The sequence below is a fragment of the Rhea americana genome, unplaced genomic scaffold (genome assembly GCF_003343005.1).
Source record: "Rhea americana isolate MKP2758 unplaced genomic scaffold, rheAme1 scaffold_11, whole genome shotgun sequence".
Classification (NCBI taxonomy): domain Eukaryota; kingdom Metazoa; phylum Chordata; class Aves; order Rheiformes; family Rheidae; genus Rhea; species Rhea americana.
In genome coordinates this window covers 3,133,475-3,156,639 of record NW_028185150.1, presented here as the reverse complement: position 1 = coordinate 3,156,639, position 23,165 = coordinate 3,133,475, and the positions used below count along the sequence as shown (strand labels likewise).

The window sequence follows — 23,165 nt, the reverse complement described above, 5'->3', positions numbered from 1 at the left end:
GCAGTTACACTGGGAAGTGCCACTTTGTGCTTGCTTCATTCTCTCTCTGTCCTTAAGCCTTGCTCTTGGACCACTGGAAACAAGACGTGCTCTTTCTCCTGGTGTGGTACAGGTGCTACTGCATTTCTAGACTACCCTTGAGTTCTGCTTGGTTTAAAGTTTTCTGTTTTAAATAATGCAGAARAGATTTTCAATAAATTGCAAAAGTCAACACATATTTTTGTTTGAGCTTTTATAYATTTATATGTATATTTTTGTRTGTGTATTTTTGCTGGAAAATAGARCTAGTTTGCTAGCTTTCACAGATTGCAAAATTACAGCATAAGGCTGCCTTGRCCATTAACTAAATGGTCTCAGTCTTTTCTGTCTCTTCTTTGGTCTCCAGGAGTTAAGTTTTGCTTGTGTTCTGCTGTTGATAGCCAAGACTCAGGAAGCACATGACGAAGAACAGAATAAACAAGCACACGGTGTCCTTGCTGATCCTAGTCTCTTGTCAGTATTACAGCCTTAGAGAGTGTCAGATAAAGACCTGTGGAAAGAGCAGTTTGATACCTGAAATAGTACTGAAATCACATCCTGACCCATGGGATAACAATAACTAAGAGTAAATACCTGCTCTGTATAGTTCTCTGTCTGCCTTTATTCAGCCTGTTACTCCTTTATGAATAATAGAACATGGTGGTAATTTTAAAAAACAACTATTTGAGGATTTTTTTTTCCATCTAGTGGTATTTAAACTCTTATCTATGTCCTAATCTAGTTCACGATGCTTTATTAAGAAAGTTGTGTACAAACACAGCTGGAGGTATGGAGCAGGGATGAAAATGAGCAGCTGGGGCAGGAGCTGCTTAAGGCAAAACTATTGCCAAAAGAAATGTCCATGTAATGAAGCCTACAAGAGAGAGGAGGGCTATAAAGGGATCAGCTGTAACTCTGGTTGAAGTGATGGTATGCTTTATTTTTGAAGTGACCTGAACTTCCATTTTCACACTCTTAATGTAGTCATACATTTCTCTTATTTTTTTTCACAGTGTTTAATAAATGCAGGAGTGTTTCGGAGCTGATTCTACTATGATGAATGTGCTAGAGTTTGCTAGAGTTAGCTAGGAAGCTAACACCGGTATGTATAAAGGGGAGAGTTTAAATCTGAAATGAGTGCTTTTCAAAATAAAGGAAATCAGAGAAGTAGCAACTGCTTTGTGGCAGTAGCTCATCTTCAGCTCCAGGAGACTATGGATAAATGGGGGATAGGGATGATCCGAGTGTCACATTCTGAGCAACGGTTTATTGCAGTTTATGCCATTAAAGGTTACCTGTCTGGGAATCAGGTATTTTCCCATTCACATGAGAACCAAAATTACCTAACARGTTGCTGTATTTCCATCTTTATTAGTTACCCAAGACAAATATAATTTGGRACTTAAAAACATTTTTTCAGACAGAGCAGGACTTCTTATCTTGTCAGCCTTGAGAAGAGTGAAAGCACCTGCAATAAAACCTCTGGCAGCAAATCCAGATAATGACATTATGAACATTGGCATTGAAAATCTTCAGCCTCAGACAACTCCAGCAACTGCAGTGTCAGACGTCTTAGATGAATTGAGGGAACTGACACAATCCACTCACTTTGTTAATGTTATAAAGTAGAGTAGCTATTGCTGCTGTTTCTACATTTACTTGAAGAAATCACCGTTAAAATATTCTGTGCTTGTTTGCAAGGAGAAATAAAACTGATCTTTTTTCCTCACCAGCCATTCTCACTATTTCTCAAGTTCTCATTAAGAGGGATTTTAATGGAAAGGAGGGTATTGAAGTGCTACCACCTTGAGCTGCACTGCTTTTCAGGTAGACAAATGCGGAAGGTCTGATGTGGAAATGCCTTTAGCTGCTCTTTTGGTGTTTCTGTACACAAGCAAGGTACTCCTGCACGTCGTCTGGAGAACCAACAATAAAAGGGACCCTTTGGTGAAGAGCCTCAGGTTTCACATCCAGAACTGCCTCGGTCCCTGTAGTGGCCATACCACCTGCCTGCTCGATGATGAAGGCCATTGGGTTGCACTCGTAGAGGAGTCGGAGCTAGAAGGAAAGCAGAAATGAGTGATTGCATTTGAGGAAATAACACCAAAAAACTTACCAGACCTTAACCTTATTTTTTTTGGCAGATTTCATGTTGAGCATCTGCCCTTTTTTCCTTCCTCTCCTCCCGCTGCCTCCCTTCACACCTTCTGTTCTGAGGAACAGCAGACTGACCCCACATCCTCCCACCAGCACCCCAGTTTGCAAGCTGACACATTGGTGTGCAGCATCAGTGAAGCTGTATTTTGTCAAAAATGTCAGAGTAGCTGCTCAGCCTGCAGTCATCAGTGGCATGGTTAAGCCAGGAACAGTAACAATATCAGGGAACAAAAGCCGAAGTCTCTTCTTGTGTACAGGCTTGATTTGTTATCTCAAAGCTTGAGGTAATTATGTTGTGTTTAGTCAGGATATTTTAGAGTTTGAAATCTGATGCTCCCAGTCTTGAATTTCAGGTTGCTATTGCAGTTCTTCAGAAATGTGAATAGATATTAGTGGCCTGCACTCAGAAAGACAGCAACTCTGTTTTAAAAAGGTAACTTCAGTAATTACTGAAAGCACATTTTCACTTTGAGTATGAAGGCAGTGGATCCTAATATCTGTTCRTATCATTCAAAGAGTTAGCTTCTGYTATGCCTGKGTTCTAGTTGAATGCAAACTTRCTTAGGACATAGGCCAAAAGCTTCTAAGTTTGAAAGGGTGCAGAGGATAATTGGTTGGTTTTTAGCACACATTATTTCTCACACATTATGTCTGTAGATTTAGCTGAATGTTTCACTTGTGTTTTATGAGTTGATGATGTACAAAAACAGTAGTGCAAATCATGGAAAGGCTTTTCATTTGTGCAAAAGCGGGAAGTTTTCCAAGGGAAAAGGAAGCCTGGTAGAACACAACCGTATACAGGGACAAGCGGATGGATTGGACAGAGGATTTGACTACCTACCATTCCTCTGTTACCCTRTTTGCAATAAAACTATGATCTATTATGAACTTAAGCAGCTCACATTGCCTTCGTTCTGGTCTTTGAAGCGTGCTGAAATGCACGCTCTGGTAGCAGAGTCTGCGTGACAGGCAGCGTGGAACGGACGGCCTTACTGGCTCTCCTTAGAGCATGGCCAGCTTCTGAACAGTCACGAGCCAGAAAGCCATGGTGGTATCACTGGGGAGCCACAAGCTGAGTTTCTTGTGATTTCACTGTGACTATGTGGCTTGAGGAAAGAGTGGTTTTCCTGCCAGTGGTAATGAAATCTCGCTTAGGACTGGRACCTCCTGTCTTTCAGTAGGCTTAGCATATCTAATGCAGCAGAGAACTGCACATATTACATAGCATTTCCCGTTTGAAGAGAGCATCTATAGGTTGGCTGGTTCTGGCATTGCTTATTTCTGTATAGTGAAGCAAAAAGATTGACCCATCATTTTATACTCACTTTCTTTAACTTACAGGAAGCAATCTATAGGCTTATCGTTTACATTTACTCTAAAACTTTTGGACCAAATCCAGTCCCATTTTCTTCCTCTCAGTTCCTGTCTAAGTGCATAGGCTGTCTTTTAGGGGAATGATCAGGGCGTCAGCCACAAAGCTTTTTCTTTCTGAAAAAAAGTTTGTGTGAACTGGGGTCCTGATTCTTTGCTTCAGAAATCCATTAACCACTCCATATGTTTTCCTGTAGAAAGTAGAAAGCCCCTATTTCTGCTTTTGAATCAGCCTCAAAACCTAGCATGGGCCTCTTTGCTCCAGACAAATTTCTGTGGGCTCGTCAAAAAAGCAGTGTATCCACTCAGACCTTTTTAGAGGTTAAGGACATTATCTTCACTGGCACCTGGACTCTGAGAAGGAAGGAAAAATTTCATTTGTAATGATGACAGTGTTCTGTTTGTTTCATTTCTCCCTTCTGTGGCAGTGCAATGCACATCTAGTAGCCAGTGCAGGCTAACTCATGTGGAAACTTCATTTCTATAAAAATATTTGTACTTTATACATTTGTTCTTTTCTCCTGTTTCTCAYCTGTTGTTTTTGACAATGGCTTAATGTAGATTTCCAAACAAAGAGTTTAACTTGAAGAGACCAGTCAGCAAGTCCATTTCTGTCATATGCAGTAAATTCTAGCCATCTCTTGTTCTGATACAGATGCCCAGCATTTAATAATTTTTTCCTTTTACTTTTTTTTCCGCCTGAGATGCTATATCAAAATTTTAAACCAAATTTGTCCATATAAACATATGACAACACTTTCTGGGTATTCTGAATACAGTTCTTCTCCTGTTCTCCTTATCTCCTGCATTTTCTGTATCTGATGTTCTTCAAATTATAAACAAATGCTCACCAAAATGAATCAATAGTGCTCCRTCCCTAAAGAACTGCATAGATCAGTATGTTCTGATACAACCATAGGATATAGGACAAGTAGATTTATGAGGGCAAACTCCTGCATATACCAGCCAAAGATTAAAAAAAAAAAAAAGAAAAAAAGAAAAAGAAAAAGAGTTTTCAGGTATAATATTCACCAGAAGAAGCTGTTGGAGTCAGCACAGCATAAAGTTGTGAATGCACTAAGCCAGTCACTTCCAAAGCATGATCTGCAGGTTACTGGTGGTCCACCAGTATAATCAGATCTTAGAAGTTTGGTAACAAGCGTGACTGATGCCCCAGCAGAAAAGTTGAGGTTGACTGTGGTCCATGGCCCACACATTCAGGGAGTTGCTGTTTGGCATTGCACTACATTAAGTTGTATTGTATTTTGCAGAGGTCTCCATGTAGGAAATCATAACCAACCWCCCAGAACATCAATCTTGGCCTGCRTAAAACTCCCCTTCCACTAACAGAGCTCTTTAGTCAGTTAGCAGAAGCTTGTGTTTTCAGGGCTGGTAACACTAAGCTTGATGCTCATTAGAAATGGGAGATGGGCAGACTCAGTTGTCCAAACACTGGACAAAACCCTATCTGGGGTTTCAAGTATCAAGCRGGACTCCAGCTGCCAGTCCCAAGGACATAGATCTCTCTCTATTCAGTTTGTATCTGCTAGATGTAGGTACATATCTGAAATGACTTCTGTGGCCTGAAAAGATTTCTATTTAGAAAAATGTATCAAGATCTTGGTTTCAGTGAACTATATTTGATTGATTTGTAAATTAAAAACACATAAAATTTCTTGCCTTCAGAATTATTGTAGATTGTACTGCTGATCATCATATCCATGAAAAATTTTCTCCAGGAATGGAAAATTATCCATCTAGATATTTAAACTTTCCCTTTATATTTCCTGGAAAAGCAGAAGTAGGTCAACTAATGATTTACCTTTCCTTTAGGACTCTTCTGATTTGCTGGGTACATGAAGATCCCACCATACATCAATGTACGGTGAACATCWGCTACCATGGAGCCCACGTACCTGGCACCATATGGGGAACTGCCATCCTGAAAAACATAAGGCAGGGTTTTATATCTACTAGACTAGGCAGCTGGTAACACAACAAAATGTAATTTTTTTTATAAACAGACATCAAAGTTGCTTAAATCTGCTGCTGTTTATGGGACTCCAAATGACTAAACCAGCCAAAAATTTAGCTTTTTCTAAAATGTATTGACTGTGAGATTCTGAGAGCTGCACTTACTGACTGAAGTGCACACCAATACTGTGTCAACCTCCAGTCTGTGAACGAGCAAGTTCACAGTGAGTGAAAAAGCATCTTCCCATGATCTGAATAAGGTGTTCAGCTGACTACTGATCATTTGCTGGCTCCCAAGTCATGGGGTGAGGGGGAAAATGTCACTCTTCGCTACAAGTCTAGACTATTCCCAGAGGACTGTGGCTGTTTTCTTTCTAGCTTACCTGCCAAGTTGGGAAACTGGTCAGAGCATCCATTTTGGAACTCAGTTTGGGACATAGGAATCTCTTTATGAATGTAGTTTTTCTCACTTTCAGCTTAAACGTTAATGGTTTTGCAGGAGATGTCATTTTAGGGAGAGCAGTCAGGAAAACATTCACATCAATGTCAGAGTTACTGATGATAAAAATGGTAAGGTGGAAAATACAGAAGATGAGCAAGGTGACTTGAACAAATAGGAGGTAATATACACCAAATAAACTCCAACAGGGGAAAAACATCACATGAGAGACTTTTATGAAGAGGAAATACACAATAAAGATATAAACTGAAGGAAAGCTCTTTGAAAGCTAGTATACCAAAAAGTCTTTTGGGTCTTTTGACATCTTTCAGTCCCTCTTCAATGAAGCAAAGGAGGAATCCTGGCCTTTCCCAGAAAATTACCAAAGCCTGGAGGTTCGTGTACGTTTAATACTCTAAATATTTGCATAGTGCAATGCTAAAACTTTGAAGAGGGCTTCTGCATGCTCTTTCCCATCTGGATCAGTTGTCTAATAATAGGTCTTGCTGCTATCTACAAACCTTGCCTTGTGTTGATACTAGTTTTGGAGAAAYAAATAAGGAGAGAACTTGTGCAGCAAAGCGAACTCAGAGAATGAGGGCATCACATTAGGCCCCCAACAAAACTGTGAGGTTAGCTGGGCAAAAAAACAAATAGGCAGGTCAGAGGAGAAAAAATAGATAAAGAAAAGCATGTCCTTCTATTTTGAAATCACTTTTTCAAACTGTTCTGTGCAATTGTGAAGTTTTGATATTTATTTTGAAATGGAAACAGATTCTTGTGTAATTACATAATGTGACGCAGTACAATGCTATAGGAGCTTGAGTCATGAGAACACCACCAAATATGAGGCTTGTGATATTTGTTACAGCTGGTAGTAAAATTGGAATAGGGAACTATTTCGGCTTATGTAATGCTTGTTCAGCTGCACTTGTGCCATTTCCCAAGCTGCTTTCTTCTTGTACAGATTAGAAGAACTGTTGCAAATTCAGAGGAAAACAGTAAAAAACCTTGATGGATAAAACCTGGAGCTGTTATTTTTCTTTGTCTTGTTTAAATTTGGCTATTGGTCATATTTTTTTCAGATACAGCTGAACAACACTTTCAAGGATTTGATTCCTTAATTCCCATGGCTTACCCTCAAATAATCACATTATTAGACATCAAATGATAGCTCCTGCATCTCACAGCTGTGACCTTGCAGCTGTAAAATCTGAGGTTAGAAAAAAAAACACCTTAAAGAGGGGCCAAAGGGAAGTTTGCAGTATTAGAAAAGATAATTTTTAGGGAAAGATGTGATTATAATCTAAAATTAGTTTTAAAAGTACAGATAAAGGAAGATTCTCTTTTGTAGTTTCAGAAAATGATGTCTTCAGTAGGTCTTGAGAAAAGTTTGTTGAACTTGAATATTGATAACGAAAAGGCACAGGCTGCTAAGAATCATACTTATGATTCTACCTATCAAATAAGAAGACTGCACCCCACAAGTATAAAACTTGCCAAGCACGAGCTGTCCAGCTGAGCTACCTATGTAGAAATCAAATGCATTTGGGATGTGTCGGGATTCCTRTTTGCATGCAGGTCATTTATGCAGGTTAGGTGTACTCAGACAGTGTTACATCAACTTAGCGAAATGTTATGGAGAATTTTAGTTGTCTCTATCTTGATAGAAAGTCACCTGCTCAGCGTAGTGCTGGGACTGTGCTGAGAAAAATACAGGCCAGAAACTGCTCCATTCTGGTACATTAATCACTTGAACTGCAAACTTAAGTCTTTTTTTTTTTTTTTTTTTTTTTTTCATTATTTGCTTTAGCATCCAGCTAGTTGTACAGGAGGAATGAATAGTCCCTTTAGTTTGGTCCCTTTAAAAACTTCTTGTTTCTCCAGTATAGCCACTTGTTAATAGGTGTTGCTTGCTGGCACGTTGCCCAGGCTCAAGCCAAATAACAGGGCACGAATGCTAGGGAAGTTCATATCCAGTTCTCTCTAATGCCAGACTGTGTTTACCCAGTAAGCAGTTCACACTGGTTCAGCTGAAGCTAATGAAAAAGCTGGAGAGCCTTGATGTTCCCTTGGTCAATATCCATATTATTTGAGTAAAGTTGTGGTTGCTCTTAGTTTTACTCTTCGTGCTGCTTTTCTTTGCTTAACCTAAAGTAATGAAAGTGGCTCATAACATAAAGGTCCCCTGATTTTTTTTAATTATTATTATTTTTTTCCCTTCATGATATGATGAAAGCCTCTTTCTCACCTCTTCTACTACTTTGTGTGACAGCCATGTTCCTCTTCAGGAGAACAAGACAAGCTTTTTCTTGCATTACTAGGATGACAAGGAGAGTAGCAGTTAAAATCCCTTTCCTACAGACTACAACAGCAACTCTCTGCATCCCACCTTCAGTATGTATAATTACAGTGACAAAAGCACAGTGCCTTTCTTAGCTTTTTCATGTCACTCAGGCACAACTGGGCTGGCAGGAGAAGGCTTCCTGCTGTGCATCCAGGTGCTGTTCCTGTGCCATTGGTACRGCAGGTCCTTAACCAGTGGGTCTCCACTGCACGGCTCTCAGCCAGTGTGCTGCCATGAGACTCTTTCTCTTGCAGCCATAGAAAATTAAGCTAAAATAAAGTGGAATTGTAAAGTATGATGGTGYTTGTGGTATGTTTGTCTGTTCTACCACTGATGAACTAGCACCAGCTGGAGACTAGGGCCCTGCACGCACGACTGGAAGAAGTCACTTTGAAAGGATTTAGAGGGAAGTTTGTGCAGACACAGTTTTTATGTCAGGAGTGCCTGTTACACAGACCATGCTGAAGAAAGCAGGTTCCATGACAGGGAGTCTTGCAAACAGCAGCTTGTTCTTCAAGCTGATGAAGCAGCAGGAAGTTCTGTGATGCTTAACAAAAAAAGTAGCTTTACTTTGGACTCTCTTTACAGAAGAAATGGTTGAATCTAGACAAATAGTTCCCACTGTGATCCACATGGCAATGGTAAGAGGCTTATAGCTGATCTGCAGAACAGTGTCCAGTTTCTAGCGCTTTTAATTCAAGTTTGATGCCATAGGTGAATAGCAGTCCATGAGAAGTTCTGATGGTCAGCATGTAGTCCAAAATGTCTCATCCAGGACACTCTCATTTAATAGCAAAGGAAACTCTATATGAAAGGGCCATCTGTTATGTTTGGTGGTCCAGGACAGTGATACAGAACAAGGAATATGTTATGGGCATCATCATACTTTGTTTTTCTGCTCTATTTTTACTTTTCATTTTCCTAAGGCAATGTTACAGAGTCATCTGAACAGCATGTTGACCAAGAACTAGGGGACAGAGGAAACGGAAAAAAGACCAAGGAGGGGGAAAAAAAGATATTAGCAACTAGCAAGTAACTGAATTTAGTGCCTGGCTTGGCCTGGCCCTGGCCCTGGCTTACCAGTGCGTTAGTGTGCTGCTTGCTTTAAAGTGACAAAAACATCTGCTGACTAGAARAGTCAGCAAAATGATGCTTTTCTCTCAAATGGAGCACGAGTTTGAGATTMAATAGGGTTTGTAAATGAGGTTCTTCCTGTATGTCCTGACCTAAGGATTTAGTGACTCACATGATAGAGCTGTCCTTGCAGAAGCTGTGGAGATACACTGCTCTCTGTCCAGTCTTTCCCCTAAGTGTTTGAAATCTCTGTTTAACCTTTCCTGTTTGCCTGGTGTTGTTTACTTATTTAGGTTTTTTTAAAACATCACATGAGTGATTTGTAAAAATGTAAGTAAATCGAGTTTCAGTGCATAGTACTGAATATGAAACTCAGCAGACTATGGATTGCACGAGAAGCCCAGAAACTGTTTCCCATCTGGGTTAGTTTTGGGGAAGCGGGAAGGCTGTGCAGGGGGCTTCCATGTCCCTCACAGCTTGGCTGAAAGCTCCTTTTGGAGTTTCAAAGCAGCTCACCAAACATAYGTAAAATGCTGCGAGGTGACACACTCTATAGAGACTATCTAGGGTAATATGCACAASAGCCTGTGCCCAGACATCAGCATTTGAGCTGCATTTCTTGTGTTGCAGCTCTTGTAAGTGCAGTAAGGAACTGCTCAGAAGGAATCTTTCCCATAGATAGTTTGAAGTCTTATTGCCTTTTCCTTGTATAGCACCCTGAAGTTTTCTCCTGGCTGCATCAGCTTTTATGTGTGCCCTGTATAAGATATCTTAACAATTAATAGCTTAAAAAACAATCCTATGGCTTTTTTGATTTTAGCAGGAAGATGATTAAAACCAGGCTCCTGACTAAATTCAGTCTTGAGGGGTTATATTTCACCATGTTTTGCTGTGGCTTAATGGTCACACATAGTCACACTTTCCTGAGGGCTTCCTGGTTTCCACATTGAAAGCTTGTGTTGCGTCCTTGTAGCATTGACCAGAGGTAATACAGAGCTACACGTTCCCACGGGGATGTTCATCAGACATAGAAAATTCTCAGCCTTGTCTTCTTGAAGAGTMCGATATAATTTTCTTAACAATAGAAATAGCGAAGTTGTGCCTCCCACCCCTTTATATTAACCTATGGGTTGTTTTGTGCTCTGTAAGAGTCAAGCAGTCAGTGCAAGCGTTATACTGTATCTCAGATGTAAAAGTGTACAGGAAGAAGAAGGTTATTCTTCCCAGATACCTGCAAACACCTTCCAAGCAGTAAATAGGATCTAGCCCCAAATGTGCAGCTGCACATGTGACTGAGTTGCCTATTCAAATACACATATTTTGCTGGCACAGTTTCAGAGGTTTGTTTAAAAGCCTCATTCTTCCTGTACATTTTTAATAATAATTAACAAATAATTAATAAATTGTAATTTAACAACACCATCTTCCTGTACATGGTTTTAATCATCTTCCTGCTAAAATTCTTCCTCTGCATGGCAATGGACTAGCTATGAATTTATTTACCAAAACATAAGCTGTTAAACATGTCAGGGCACTGTAAACTAACACATTAGCTACAAAATGAAACAGATGATATCAAAGGATTATGGGGTCTGAATTCAGCAAGAGAGTCGCACGAGCTCCCTTTGGTCAGGACTGTGTGGAATGTGCACGGTGAATTGGGTACAGAGCAACTATTTCCTTACCTCAGGGAATTTCTTCTTTTGTAAATATTCTGTCATTGCAGGGTCAAAATACTTGGCATAACCCTCGTTGAGGCTGTAAGTCTTCCCTTTCTTCTTAATTTTAACATCTTTATCCACCAAAATAAATTCCCCAAGAGCCTACAGAAGAACAGCAGAGACCAGTTATAAGCAAGCAGCAGAGCATTTGTTGACTTTTCATAGCAGTTGCCACACTAGAGATCGCAGAAACACTAGCACAGCTTGATCCTTTCGGCACTAGTCTTGTATAAACTTCACAGTATTCCAAACAGATTCAAAATCAGAGAATTGGTGTTAAGGTCAAGAAAACTTGCCATATGGGTGGTGTAAACAAAAAGCAGTTCAGCTGTAATTGTTAGCCTGTTGTATGAAGACCAGCTAACCTCAAAAGTTGGTGGATTTTGGAACCCATTCTCTTGGTATCCACAAAAATGAGGTTACAAATTAAGACGTAATACTGCCTTGTGATCTTTGAACTCTTCTTGCTTACCTTCCTTAATCTTACTTATATCTTTAAGTGGCTGAAGTGGCCAGCTCCCCCAGAAGTTGCCATCCAGAGTTTGAATGAAGTGTCCACCTTTGAGAGAATGATCCCTTTACTGAACTTATTGATAAAGAGAAGGTGGAGTTTTGAAAACAATCCATCCTTTGATTAAACCGAATTTCTGTACTATTGCCTAAATCTAATGCTGGTTTCTCATACGAGCTGTCTCCTTCCATTCACTCAGTAACTCTTCTGGGGTCACTGGGCTGGGTGTTGAGGGACAACATATATCTGATTATATGGGCACAATTCTGCTTTTGCAAATTGAGTATGCAGGTTAGGGCACTTAGCCATAAAACTAAATTGCTCTCAGTAAATCAGACACATCCATGCACGAACTGTATCAACCAATGGCCCCTGCCCCAATCTGCACACTGAACAAGTAGAGGTTCTTTTACAAACAGAAAACGCAAAAACAAAATACAGGAATGGAGGCAAAGACACTGACCAGACTAAATTTTTCTCATGTGTTTCTACGTGCAATCCAGCAGTCTGGTTTGAATGAATGAGGTCTCATATGCTGTTTAACTTACTCTTGTTCACTGATTAGAAAGAAAAAACAGAAATAAAAACAGAAGTATTGCAACCAACAYGCACCAATATTATCAAGTACTGCTGGGTGGGCTGCTGCAAGAGGTGGTGAGAGGAGAATGGCATAGACAGACTCAGGTTCAGAGATTAGGAGCAACAAAAAGGAGTAGACCCAAGTAGGTAAACTCTAAAGGTTATTAGCAGTGTTATTGACACCATGATTGTACCGGATCGAGCATGAAGCAGTCCACTCCTTGCCCAGTGGAGAGGGCCACCAGGGTAGCACTGCCATACAGGGCATATCCTGCAGCAACAATATTGCGTCCGGGCTGCAAAGCATCCTTTTCAGAGGGCTCGTCGTTTGTTTCCTGAGGAAAGAGCGCATTTCAGTAACAGCTACTTGGCGCAGATTTCCTTCGTATGTCAGCTAGGCCTTTGAAACTGTGAAAATAGAGGTGGTTCCYGCTAGTTCAGAACAAGTTTGGTAGAAGCATAAGCGCGTGCTGGGACAGGACGGTGGGAGTTTATTTTATACAAGCCCTGTGGTCAATATGATACATGCAACAAAGCTGATACCTTAGCTTTACCACTTAGCGTATTAATTCAAGAGCATCAGAAATCTGAGACAGAAAAAAAGTATTAACTTTTCTGTAATCGTAAGCATGAGCTACCTTACTGATATTCTTTATAGTGATAACCGTGAGGGAGAACTCAGTAATCAACATTTCATGCTTTACAGACAGATTGCTTCCAGTAACAGAGTAAAAGGGTAGGTGATGCAACATGACAGGATGAAAACTGTGCATAGGTCTCTGCTGGTAACTGGAGTGTGCTAAATGTGCACACGTATACGATATATGTGTCTGGGTATATAATGTGTGTGCAGGCGTAGCTATGCATGTATAAGTTCATATAAAACTTTCTCGTATAATTTTACTTAAGTTTTTAAATTTGGTATCAATTTCCAACACTCATTCCCTTTTGATATTCTGGTTATCATTGAACAAAAATAGCCTAGGCAGATCTTACACAGTAATGTATAAATATTTCCAGACAGTTCTCAAATGTTCAGCCACAAGAGGGGTTGATTGGTGGGATGAGAAGAAGAGACTAGAGTACTTAGGAATACAGACTCCAGCCTGCACTTCCTGGGCAATTTGTTTAAACACTTTTTTTTYCTCTCTCTCCCCTAAGCCAACAACAAAATGRGTAGGGAATGCTTGATATTAATGTCTAATAATTAATCTGAAAAGAATTGTCTGTTCTGGTGGATTTTCTGCACATTTTCTGATGCTGGTTTAKTAGGAATTAAATTAAGAAACCCTTCAGTCCCTGTGTCAATGCACTGGTTTAGTATTTAATTATTTCAAGCTCACATCGTTTCTCAGTGATGCATGGACTTAATTAGATTGAGTARCAGCTGGGTAGAAATCTCAGATCTGTCCCAAACTGTCTGTTTTAAAACAAAAGCAAAATCACTAGAGGTTGTTTTGTGTAGGAAATCAAACTTTTGATTAAGATTTAGTGAATTCTTTTAAAAAATCAAGAATACTTTCCATGGAATTTTTCCACAGAAAGATAAAAACCTTGAAATAAATTCTCTGCCATGCTCTGGGGGTAAGGAGGTCCAAGGGTGCCTGACAGGGCCCTGGCAGGATGAAATGCCAGGGTTAAGGAGGGAGTGGGGTTGGAAACAGTTCATTGCTGTATGCCTGCTCCTAGAGAAAAGCAGACGCATGGGACACYGAAATTACATCTTTCATGGCATGTATGGGCCATGTATGGGTTCCACATCAAAATGTTTTCACCTTCAGCTGAAAGACTATGATTGAAAGCATTTGTTGCTTTAGGTTTCAGAGGTTCTTTTTTTTTTMTTCCCTGTGTTTTGCTCAAAGCTTCCTCCCACTCCCATTATATTGCCAAATCCTTCTGTAGAAGAGATCCCTTTTTTTCAGCTTGCAATATTGTTTATAGCAGACTTACTTGAAATATTAAATGCAGAATTAAGCATACATTTATACAACTAATWGCAAACATATTTCAATTTTTATAGCTTTTTGTACGTTTTCCTAATTAAAAATTAAAAGCAATGCTGCTTTAATTTTGTATAAATACAATAGATGTTTGTTTTATAGGACATTGTGTTTATATACAGTATATATAGCTAGAGGTTACATCTGATGTTGCTTTAAAACATGTTTTTTTGAGATGAGCTTTTCAGTTCTATCACTTGAGTGCTTTTTCTGTCTCTGTTTATATGGCTGAGAAACCATAAATTTATTGACTATTCTGAAAAAAACAAAGRAACTTCTCCCTTGGAAGAGGGACATTTGGCCAGAATTCACTTGGTTTTCAGTCTTTAGCTTCAACTGTGTTTCGAAGAGCCACCTTCCAAATGGAAGGTAAAAAGTTCAGCCTCAAACAAATTTTTGCAGAGCTTAYTGAAGTATAAAAAAGCTAAAGATCAGCTGACATGTAATTGTTAACATTGCAGTAGTTATGTCCTGCCRAGTGCTATGTAATACAAAACAAACCAGAGAATTAAGCTGGTGAGGAGATTCAGATATCTGCTGAATATWTTTGCTTCTTCCTTGTGTACAGATGGAATTTCCTCTCTGTTACATGTTGGCTGGGATACGGAGATAGTGAAGTAATTGTCTTTATGCAAATCTTTGAAATAGTCTTTGGAATATAAAGACTGCACAGATTGAACGTTCAAGCTCTGACAAAGTCACTTCAGTGCTTTGTGGCTGGGAAGCAGATGAAATAAGATCCATGGAATCCAGGACCCTCAGGTGATGCCCACGTTAGAAAATTTTTGCATGTRTGAGTTGCCTGTATGTTTGCATGTATGATCACACTTTGGGACTTTACAGCTTTGGAAGTAGCTCTGGAAGGCCTTGGTTTCCAAGTCTGCATTCATACGATGTGTTTAATGTTCTGACTCCTTATACCTTCTCTGTGRGGACAACATGATATTCCTTATGGCAATGGTGGGAGAGGAAGAAGAAAATACATCTGAGGATCTGGACAAAATTAAAAGTAAAGAAATAAAGCAAAGCAGCATTCATAGCACATAGATGGAGTGTGAATTGTGTGTTGTAGATTCAGCTCAGCAAGGTAAAAAATGAGTAAGAATCCAGGCAAAAAAATACTTATTATCCCCACAAGCCTGACACTCTACCAGTTGAGATCATCCCACCAGGCAGTGACTGTCAAGGTGTTGAGGACCTCACTTGCAAAAGCATCAGGAGATCTCCTTCTTAGCCCCACTGTGTGGACCCACACACTTCRTAACAATCCTTTCCATCCTTCAGGAGGAAAAAGGCAGATGGAAAACAAAATAAACCTGAGATGACATTTATTTCCTGGTGGATCTACTAAGAAACTGATACATGGGTCTTCTGGCAGGAGGTGATTATACTTGAGGCTGTGGCAGTGGTCCTGGCTAGAGACCAGGAGCAGCAATAGAGAATCAAATTAAAATTTGAAATGTGTTGACGGAGTCTGGTTTTCATAGAAAAGCATTGACTTTCTTCTTCCTAAAACAAAGCCAGTATTTCAGTTCTGGAGTGTGTGCCTTTGGGAATGAAGTTAAGGCACTGGTATGGTGAGAAAGGCAGCCCGGTGGACATCTGAGATTTGGAAGTTTCCAAATATCAAACAGGTGCTGAGAATGATCCTTTGGAAGTAGACTTGTTCTAGCTTTTCCAAAATGATGTTCTTGCAGTTTAATGGCTTGAARTAGATTTATATTTTCTTTCTTAAAGCATTTTCATCCATTTGGATAGATATGTCCTTTCACACTGTTCTACAGCAACTATTATTAAAGCTCCTATTATTATTTGTTTGTTTTGAAGGGTTTGAAGTTAGAAGCTAATAGTTTTTCTATGAAATATCTTATTTGAGATAGGATATATTAATATATATTTTGGAATTAGCATGTTAATGAAAAGAATTATCCAAGTGAAAATCTGTGAATGCAACATCGCTTCTGTGTTTACAGGGAAATTGATAAGTTATTCTTCTAATTAAAAAAATGTGCTTCACCTTAGTGGCACTGTTTTCATTTGAGTATGAAGAATTTACACTAAGCAATGTCAATATCTCTTTACACAGAACAGAAGTATATTTACCCACATGAAAAACAGTAGCTTAAAAGCAGTGTTTACAACCAATATATTAATGTATATTAGAACAACAATTATGGAAAATTTAGAAAACTTCTGTGTTTGGAACCAATATGAATTATTTAGGAAATTCTGCTATTCTGAAGTAAAATCCTAGGGAAAACTAGGAAGTCCTTAGCTTTTGCATAAGTTAACAAGTGAGTTAAAGATTATGGACAAGTTTAATCTGTACTTCAATGTGTGAGTTACCTGAACCATACTGACCACCTGACTCTGGAGTTTTATAGAGTAAACTAAACACAAAACTACTCCTTCCAGGAAAAAAAAAAAAAACAAACTACTGTTTAACATTTGTAAAGCGACATGCTTACTATCTTTAGGCAAAAGCTGTGTTGTCTGCTATACTTACTTTAAATATAGGGAGGTGGGTAGTCTTTTAGGCTGTATTTTTAGGGATAAAGTTGTGAGGGCCCCATTTCTGTCTACAAGGCAGAAGTGTGCGTGTGGCATGTGGCATGGCCTGTAACTCCGCTTTCTTCTCTGCAGAAACCAAAGCAGAATCTCTGCTCTTCCCACAAGCCATACCCAAACGGTGTCTTGGAGAGAGTTGGCCTGCCTACATGACCCTGTGACAGGAGCTCTTGCTAAAAATTAATGTTGCAGGCAGCCACTGGGTTTGTGCCATCACGCTGCTTGGCTTGAGCCATGACTGTGCATGGTTGACTAGTAGACGTGTTCTCATTGGTGATGATTGGAATATCACCTATCTGACATGTAAAAAATCATGACTGGCTTGGAAGTGATGGGTTAAAAGATGAGATAGGGCCTTGAAAAGATATCATTGTGCTTCGAAATGCAGCACTTCAGTTTGCAAGCATTTATTTGCAGTCACAAGGGCTGTAAAAGTTACCYTAGAAAGAAAAAAAGAAAGAAAGAAAGAAAGAAAAGAGTCTCCCACAGTCATGAGACTGTGAACACAGGCTTTAGGAAAAACACCAGCTACCAGGAGATTAGCAGTGAAATCACAAGACTTGGTGCAATTCTTAACTATTCACAGTTKTTAATTGGCCGCAGAGCAGTAGTAGAGCAGGGCTCTGGCAGCTGTGAGTGACCACTTCTCGACATCCTGTGGGGGACTTCGTCATTGCCAGGTGCATAAATGCACACGAGAAGGCCACTGCTCTGGTAGCCATATTGTGGTCTGGGCAACGAGCTTCAGCCTCAGCCCTCTTCATATCGTGGAAGACAAATAATATAAACAGTAGCCATGATGGAAGACAGAGCTGTAGGYCACCCAGCAGGTTTGGCTCCATGCCACAACATCCCTCAGCTCTCCTGCAGCAAGCAAGACTTGACTAAAGTAGCTAACCAGCTGACCAAAGGTGAGAGGGAGTTACTGAAATGTATGTGTGTGTGTCTCAAAGGAGGAAGTGCCAGCAATTTCCCAGGGCTGAGTGTCCCTTTACTAGGAATTCAGGAAACTCTTTAGCACGGGTGAATCACAAGTGTTGTCTCATCTGCTCTTTCTAAAGCTCTGCTGAGCGCAAAGGTGCTTAACGTTAAAGGCCTAGGAGTGAAACTAGGTAAGCTAATATACCCAAGACATTTTGTTTTCACCAAGTGAATCGTGCTACATTGACTTTGTTCATCCTCTTACCTTTTTGTAGATAGCAAATATTGTTCCTATCGGTGCCAAGCAATCTATATTGGATGATCCATCGAGGGGATCAAAGCATACCACGTATTTCCCCTAAAACAGAAGTAGCAAGGGAAGCATTAAATGAAATGTTGACTTGCAGTATTATTTCCCTTTACTTGGTAAACTCCATGTTTTTATGACTGTGCTCGGCTTTTCAAGGGCGCCTGATGGATGTCCTCCAGGAAGGCTGCACTTTTGGCCCAGCTGGCCCAGCAGCATGTTGCCCTTTGCCCACTGGGCCAGCCAGCAAAGTATGAAGGGACTGYTCCCACTCAGACAGTATGAAATTGCGTGACAGAGAAGTTGCTTCCAAGCAGCACAATAACAGCTCAAAAGTAAAAGGAGTCATCCTGAAGGGAGCACATGAAGAGAGCAAATTTACTAAATTTGCTTTAGTAAATGGATTTTCTTACATTTCATTCTGAGACAAAGGATTTGCCTATAATGTGAGATATGAGGGTGAGAAGAAAGAAAGAAATGGTCTTGGAGAATGGTAAATCGGTGCAAGCACTGTCTCAATGCAGTAGGATCCCTTCTCGGGGAGCCCTGCTGAAGCAGTGACATGTTTCCTCTGGACATTCAATTTAAATCCTCGTCCTGCCAGACCACCACCTTGTTTTATTCTGCATAAATAATAACATAATTCAAAACAGCTACAGTATTGGTCCGGAAATGTAATAGTACACTTAAACCTGGGATCCAAAGTGTGTTTACAAGCTCCAAAGTTGTTGTTCCCTTACCCCTTCAAGAGAGTTTAATAATATTTTCCCCCCAACACCTCCTTTAGCGGTTGGGCTTGTGTCTCCACCACAGCTAATCATCAAAGCAATGAAATAATCATGCCAATTTGCTGAATGCCCTCAAGAATTGGTTATGGGACCAGGTTTCATATTTGAAGCRAGAGTGCCACCTGCTGCTGCCTGAGCTGAAAACCCCCTGAAAGCAGAAGCTGCACAGACCTGCTTTTCTTTGGGGGTGATGATGGCCTCCTTGTTCTCCTCTGTGACCAGGACGCAGGTGCTGTAGGAGGACTGGAGCATATTGATCACCAGGGAATTGGATAACACATCCAGCTTTTTCACTTCATCACCAGTCACATTCATGGTGCCAGCAATGCCAAACCTAGAGAAAAGCAAAAATATTAAGAAACCTGAAGCACTGAGGAGAGTCATTACAGTTTTTAGGAGGAAAAGAAAAGAGTCAGGATGGCTCCTTCCTGCTCATCTTTCCACACCTAACCTTTGGCTTCAAACTGTTAAGGTTCGTTGGGAGATGATAGTCACTGTTAGAAAATAAAAGGGGGGTATGAAAAAGAACAAAAATGCTGGCATCATTTCTGAGCTCTGCTATGGTCCTTTTCGTCCAGTTGTGATCTCCCACCAACCTCTTCCCAGGAGCAGGTGCCTGCCTTTCCCAGCAGCCCCGTTTGCACCTGCTGTTGGCTCCTGGGTGAGGAYGTCCAACCAGCAGGACCTTTGAGGAAGGAGAAAGGGTAGTTAGCAGAGGTAGTTAGTCTTCTGCCTCTGGAACAGCTTGTATAGCTGTTCAGTGCTTTGTGATAGTCCTTTAATCCACATCCTGTAGGTCCCTGGCTGCCCCAAAATCAGGAGCTTGAAAGACTCCTCTGAGTAATTCCTCATTCTAAACTCTATCTCAGAATCAAGATCTGTTTGTTTTATGCCATGGCATAGGATTGTGTTGGGCTGATGCTTCTATTCTGTACCTATGGTTCTAATAGTACAATAATTATATATATTTCTGATATTTGACAGTTCAGAAACTACACTTCTGACTTAATGTGTGTGGTTCAGGTCTCTTGGCAGTATAAGGAATCAAACAGGGAACAGCTACTTGGCATAATTCATTATGGTGGGAAAAAAAGAGAAGAGAGGAGAGCAACTAATTAACTTCTTTCATGTTGGTTGGGAGGAAGGGGTAAGTTTTTTTTTTTTGTTTTTTTTTTTTTTTTTTTTTTTTTTTTTTTTTTTTTTTTTTTTGATTCAAAGCTGCCTGAGCTTTTCAGAGCTACCTGGTGTTTTGAGTACTTCCATTTTGGCATGCCAAATTTGAGACTTGAGACAGGAACTGGATTTTCAAGGAGCACTGAGCACCCATTCTCCAGACCATGAGTTTCCAAGCAAGGGTTCCCAAATTAAACTTATAGTTTTGAAAAAGCTCTTCTTATCTTTTGAATGGCAAATTTACTAAAAATGAATGTTAATATTGTAAATATTGCAAAGTCACCTCACAGTCTCTGATTTAGAGGGACTAGCAAGTTTAGAGCTCTCTAGCTTCATTTTTTTTTTCTCAAAAGATGAGATTCTAGCTCTTTTTTGTGGGGGAATAGAGGCATGCATGCAGACAGATGGAAGCCAACCACAAGCACTGGAAGTCTGCAACAGGGTTTTCCAAAAGATCATGGCTGCCTACAGTAATTTGAATAGTATAAGTTACTCATTTGTGTATTTGAGCAGTTTGCATATTCCTTTGTCGTCACCTGAAACTTTTTTTATAAAAAAGAGCGCTTTCTTCCACTGAACCAGTAGCCACCATTTTTGTAGRTCAGGTGGCCATCCTGCTTTTACAAAACCAGTGGTACCCCCCAGTCATTAAATAATTCAGATGTTGCCTATTGGAAGATTGAAATGAGGGGAAAACAACTTTTCCTCTAAAAGACAAAACTGTGCAGCTTCACCTCATASTACTACRGAGAGGAAATACCATTGAACAGGCAGGGCACAGGAGGTAGGGAACAGGTAGAGGTGGTGCCTCTGGCTCTACCATTGTTTTCTGTTTTGTTTCGGTTTTTTAGCATGAGCAAATTTCACATACTCACTGCACATCACGCTCCACACCTGCAAAATAAATGAGGGTGGATAGCACTGATTTAACTTGATCATTGAGGTCTTTGACCAAACATTCAACAGAAGTGCAAAAAAACCAACCAACAGGTGTCATATGCTTTGGTGTTTTCATAGCTAGAAAAGAAATAAATTGTCTTCCATACACAGATGTAGTCCCCATCTCCTTGCGTGTGTGTGTGTGTGTGTGTGTGTGTGTGTGTGTGTGTAGATGTGTATTTTCATGTATTTTTTATATATCATAGAATCATAGAATCAGTAAGGCTGGAAGGGACCTCTGGAGATCATCTAGTCCAACCTCCCTGCTCAAGCACGGTCACCTAGAGCATGTTAGACAGGGTTGCATCCAGGCAGGCCTTGAAGATCTCCAGAGAAGGAGACTCCACAACCTCTCTGGGCAACCTGGTCCAGTGCTCCGTCACTCTCACAGTGAAGAAATTCCCCCTCACATTCAGGCGGAACTGCCTGTGCTTCAATTTCTGCCCATTGCCTCTTGTCCTGTCACATGGGTCAACTGAAAGGAGTTTGTCCCCGTCCCCTTGACACCCTCCCATCAGGTACTTGTACACATTGATAAGATCCCCCCTCAGTCTTCTCTTCCCCAGGCTGAAGAGGCCCAGCTCTCGCAGCCGTTCCTCACAGTGCAGGTGCTCCAGCCCTCTGATCATCTTTGCAGCCCTAGGCTGGGCTCTCTCCAGTAGCTCCATGTCTCTCTTGTACTATATATATATTTGTGTATATATATATACAAATGCACATACACAAGCATATATTTAAATTCATAAACCGAAAAATGTATATCTTAAATATACAGTTTTATTAGTGATTTCTAGTCCTCTAAGCTGCTCCTGATAGAGCACCATTAAAAATTTTGCATTGATGTCTTTTCCAATAAGCTGCATGAAGCTGAGCTAACTGGTTCAATTCTTTGCAGATTTTACTAGGCCAATTCTTTGGTTGCATTTTCTAAAATGCTAGATGTCAAATTACTCTGTGCACTTTTCATATGAGGCACTTTTCATATTAAGTCTTCCCATCTGCAGCACTGACAGTACTCGGGGGAAGAGGGGGAGATATACTCAGGAATTCACGTGACATTTCCCATAGGGCTACTGTTTTATACTATTACTCATACTGCCAACATTGCAGTCCAGGGATCTGGACTTCCCAAGATAAGGCAAGCCCTGGTTTGCACAGGTCTGGCACTGTGCTTGCACATTAGGAGAAAATATAAAAATGATGTGATACTCTGTAAATTCACAAAAGATTTAGAAATACACCAATGTCAACATTTACAAGGGATAATGAGATGAACASTAGTGCATTGAAGTTCTGACTCAAGTTTGAAGGCTAAAATGTTACACAACAGCAATTAGTCTAAATGGCCACCTTGGGCCCAACCTTAAAATGTTCCAGAAAAGGAGATCTCCCATTTCCCACTCTTGATAACCCATGCTCTGCCTTCATGCCTACAATCACTTGGCTTAAAAAAGACGCTTGCAATGTATTTAGGAATCCCTGCCCTTTTCTCTGTGCAAGCAATGTTCCTCTACCTGCTTTCTCCTTCTCCTCCTCTTCCTCCTCTTCCCCGTATTTTTAAGTAGGACTCACATGTGGGCAAGACCTGCCTTCCTGACTGCAGAGGAAATGGCCTTTATGGCTGTCAGCATGGAGTTGAGCAGCTGCGTCAGCTCCCCTGTGGCTCCTTTCACTCGGCGCCCCTTTTCCATAACAAATCGCGTGAGCGTCAGCATGTCCGTTTCGAAGGGGGTTTTGTCAGACATTTTTGCTGGGTACTCAGGTTCTCCTCTTCTCACCCACACAGGTCGCTTCCTTGCCGTGCTGTGCTCCCAAATAGCTCTTTTATTTTAAGGAGAAGCTGTTGGCTCTGTTGCTGCTCTGAGTTTATTAAAATGTCCCTGAGACCACGTGGTTAAGTGCTCAGAATAGCTGCACCCATCCCGGCTCTTCTGGGACACCGCAAAGCTGCCCGAGATGCCGAACGCCGCCTCTCGGCCACCCTCCCCAGGTAGCAAAGCTAGTGATGTGTGCACCAACCCTACACTGGGGCCGCGCTTTGAGGCAGTTTCTGCTGCCGGTGCTGCATCACTGGCCAGCGAAGCTCYGGTCCTCCGTCCCCTCCGTCTCTTGCGACCCCTTCTGCTTCTGGCCTCCTCTGTGGACACTGAGCCTGGGGATCTCCAAGGCCTCCAGCATCTCTCAGGGGAATTGACAGAAGCAGCGGAGTGGCTGGTTGGGCAGGTTACAGGTGCTTTTAGCTGAGCATCAGGCTTGTATCACTGCCTGTCTCTGAACT

General features: G+C 40.7%; 1 protein-coding gene across 1 annotated transcript; it reads right to left on the bottom strand.

The window, feature by feature from the left end:
* Positions 1-937: 937 nt before the first annotated feature.
* Positions 938-22,762, bottom strand: LOC146601037 (fructose-1,6-bisphosphatase isozyme 2). The gene is made up of 7 exons (XM_085313052.1): positions 22,460-22,762; positions 18,947-19,109; positions 17,946-18,038; positions 12,386-12,526; positions 11,066-11,203; positions 5,369-5,488; positions 938-2,076 (listed from the first exon to the last, which is right to left on the bottom strand). Exons 1-7 carry the CDS (start codon positions 22,630-22,632, stop codon positions 1,882-1,884), a joined length of 1,023 nt encoding a protein of 340 aa, XP_085169178.1. The 5' UTR covers positions 22,633-22,762; the 3' UTR covers positions 938-1,881.
* Positions 22,763-23,165: the final 403 nt, after the last annotated feature.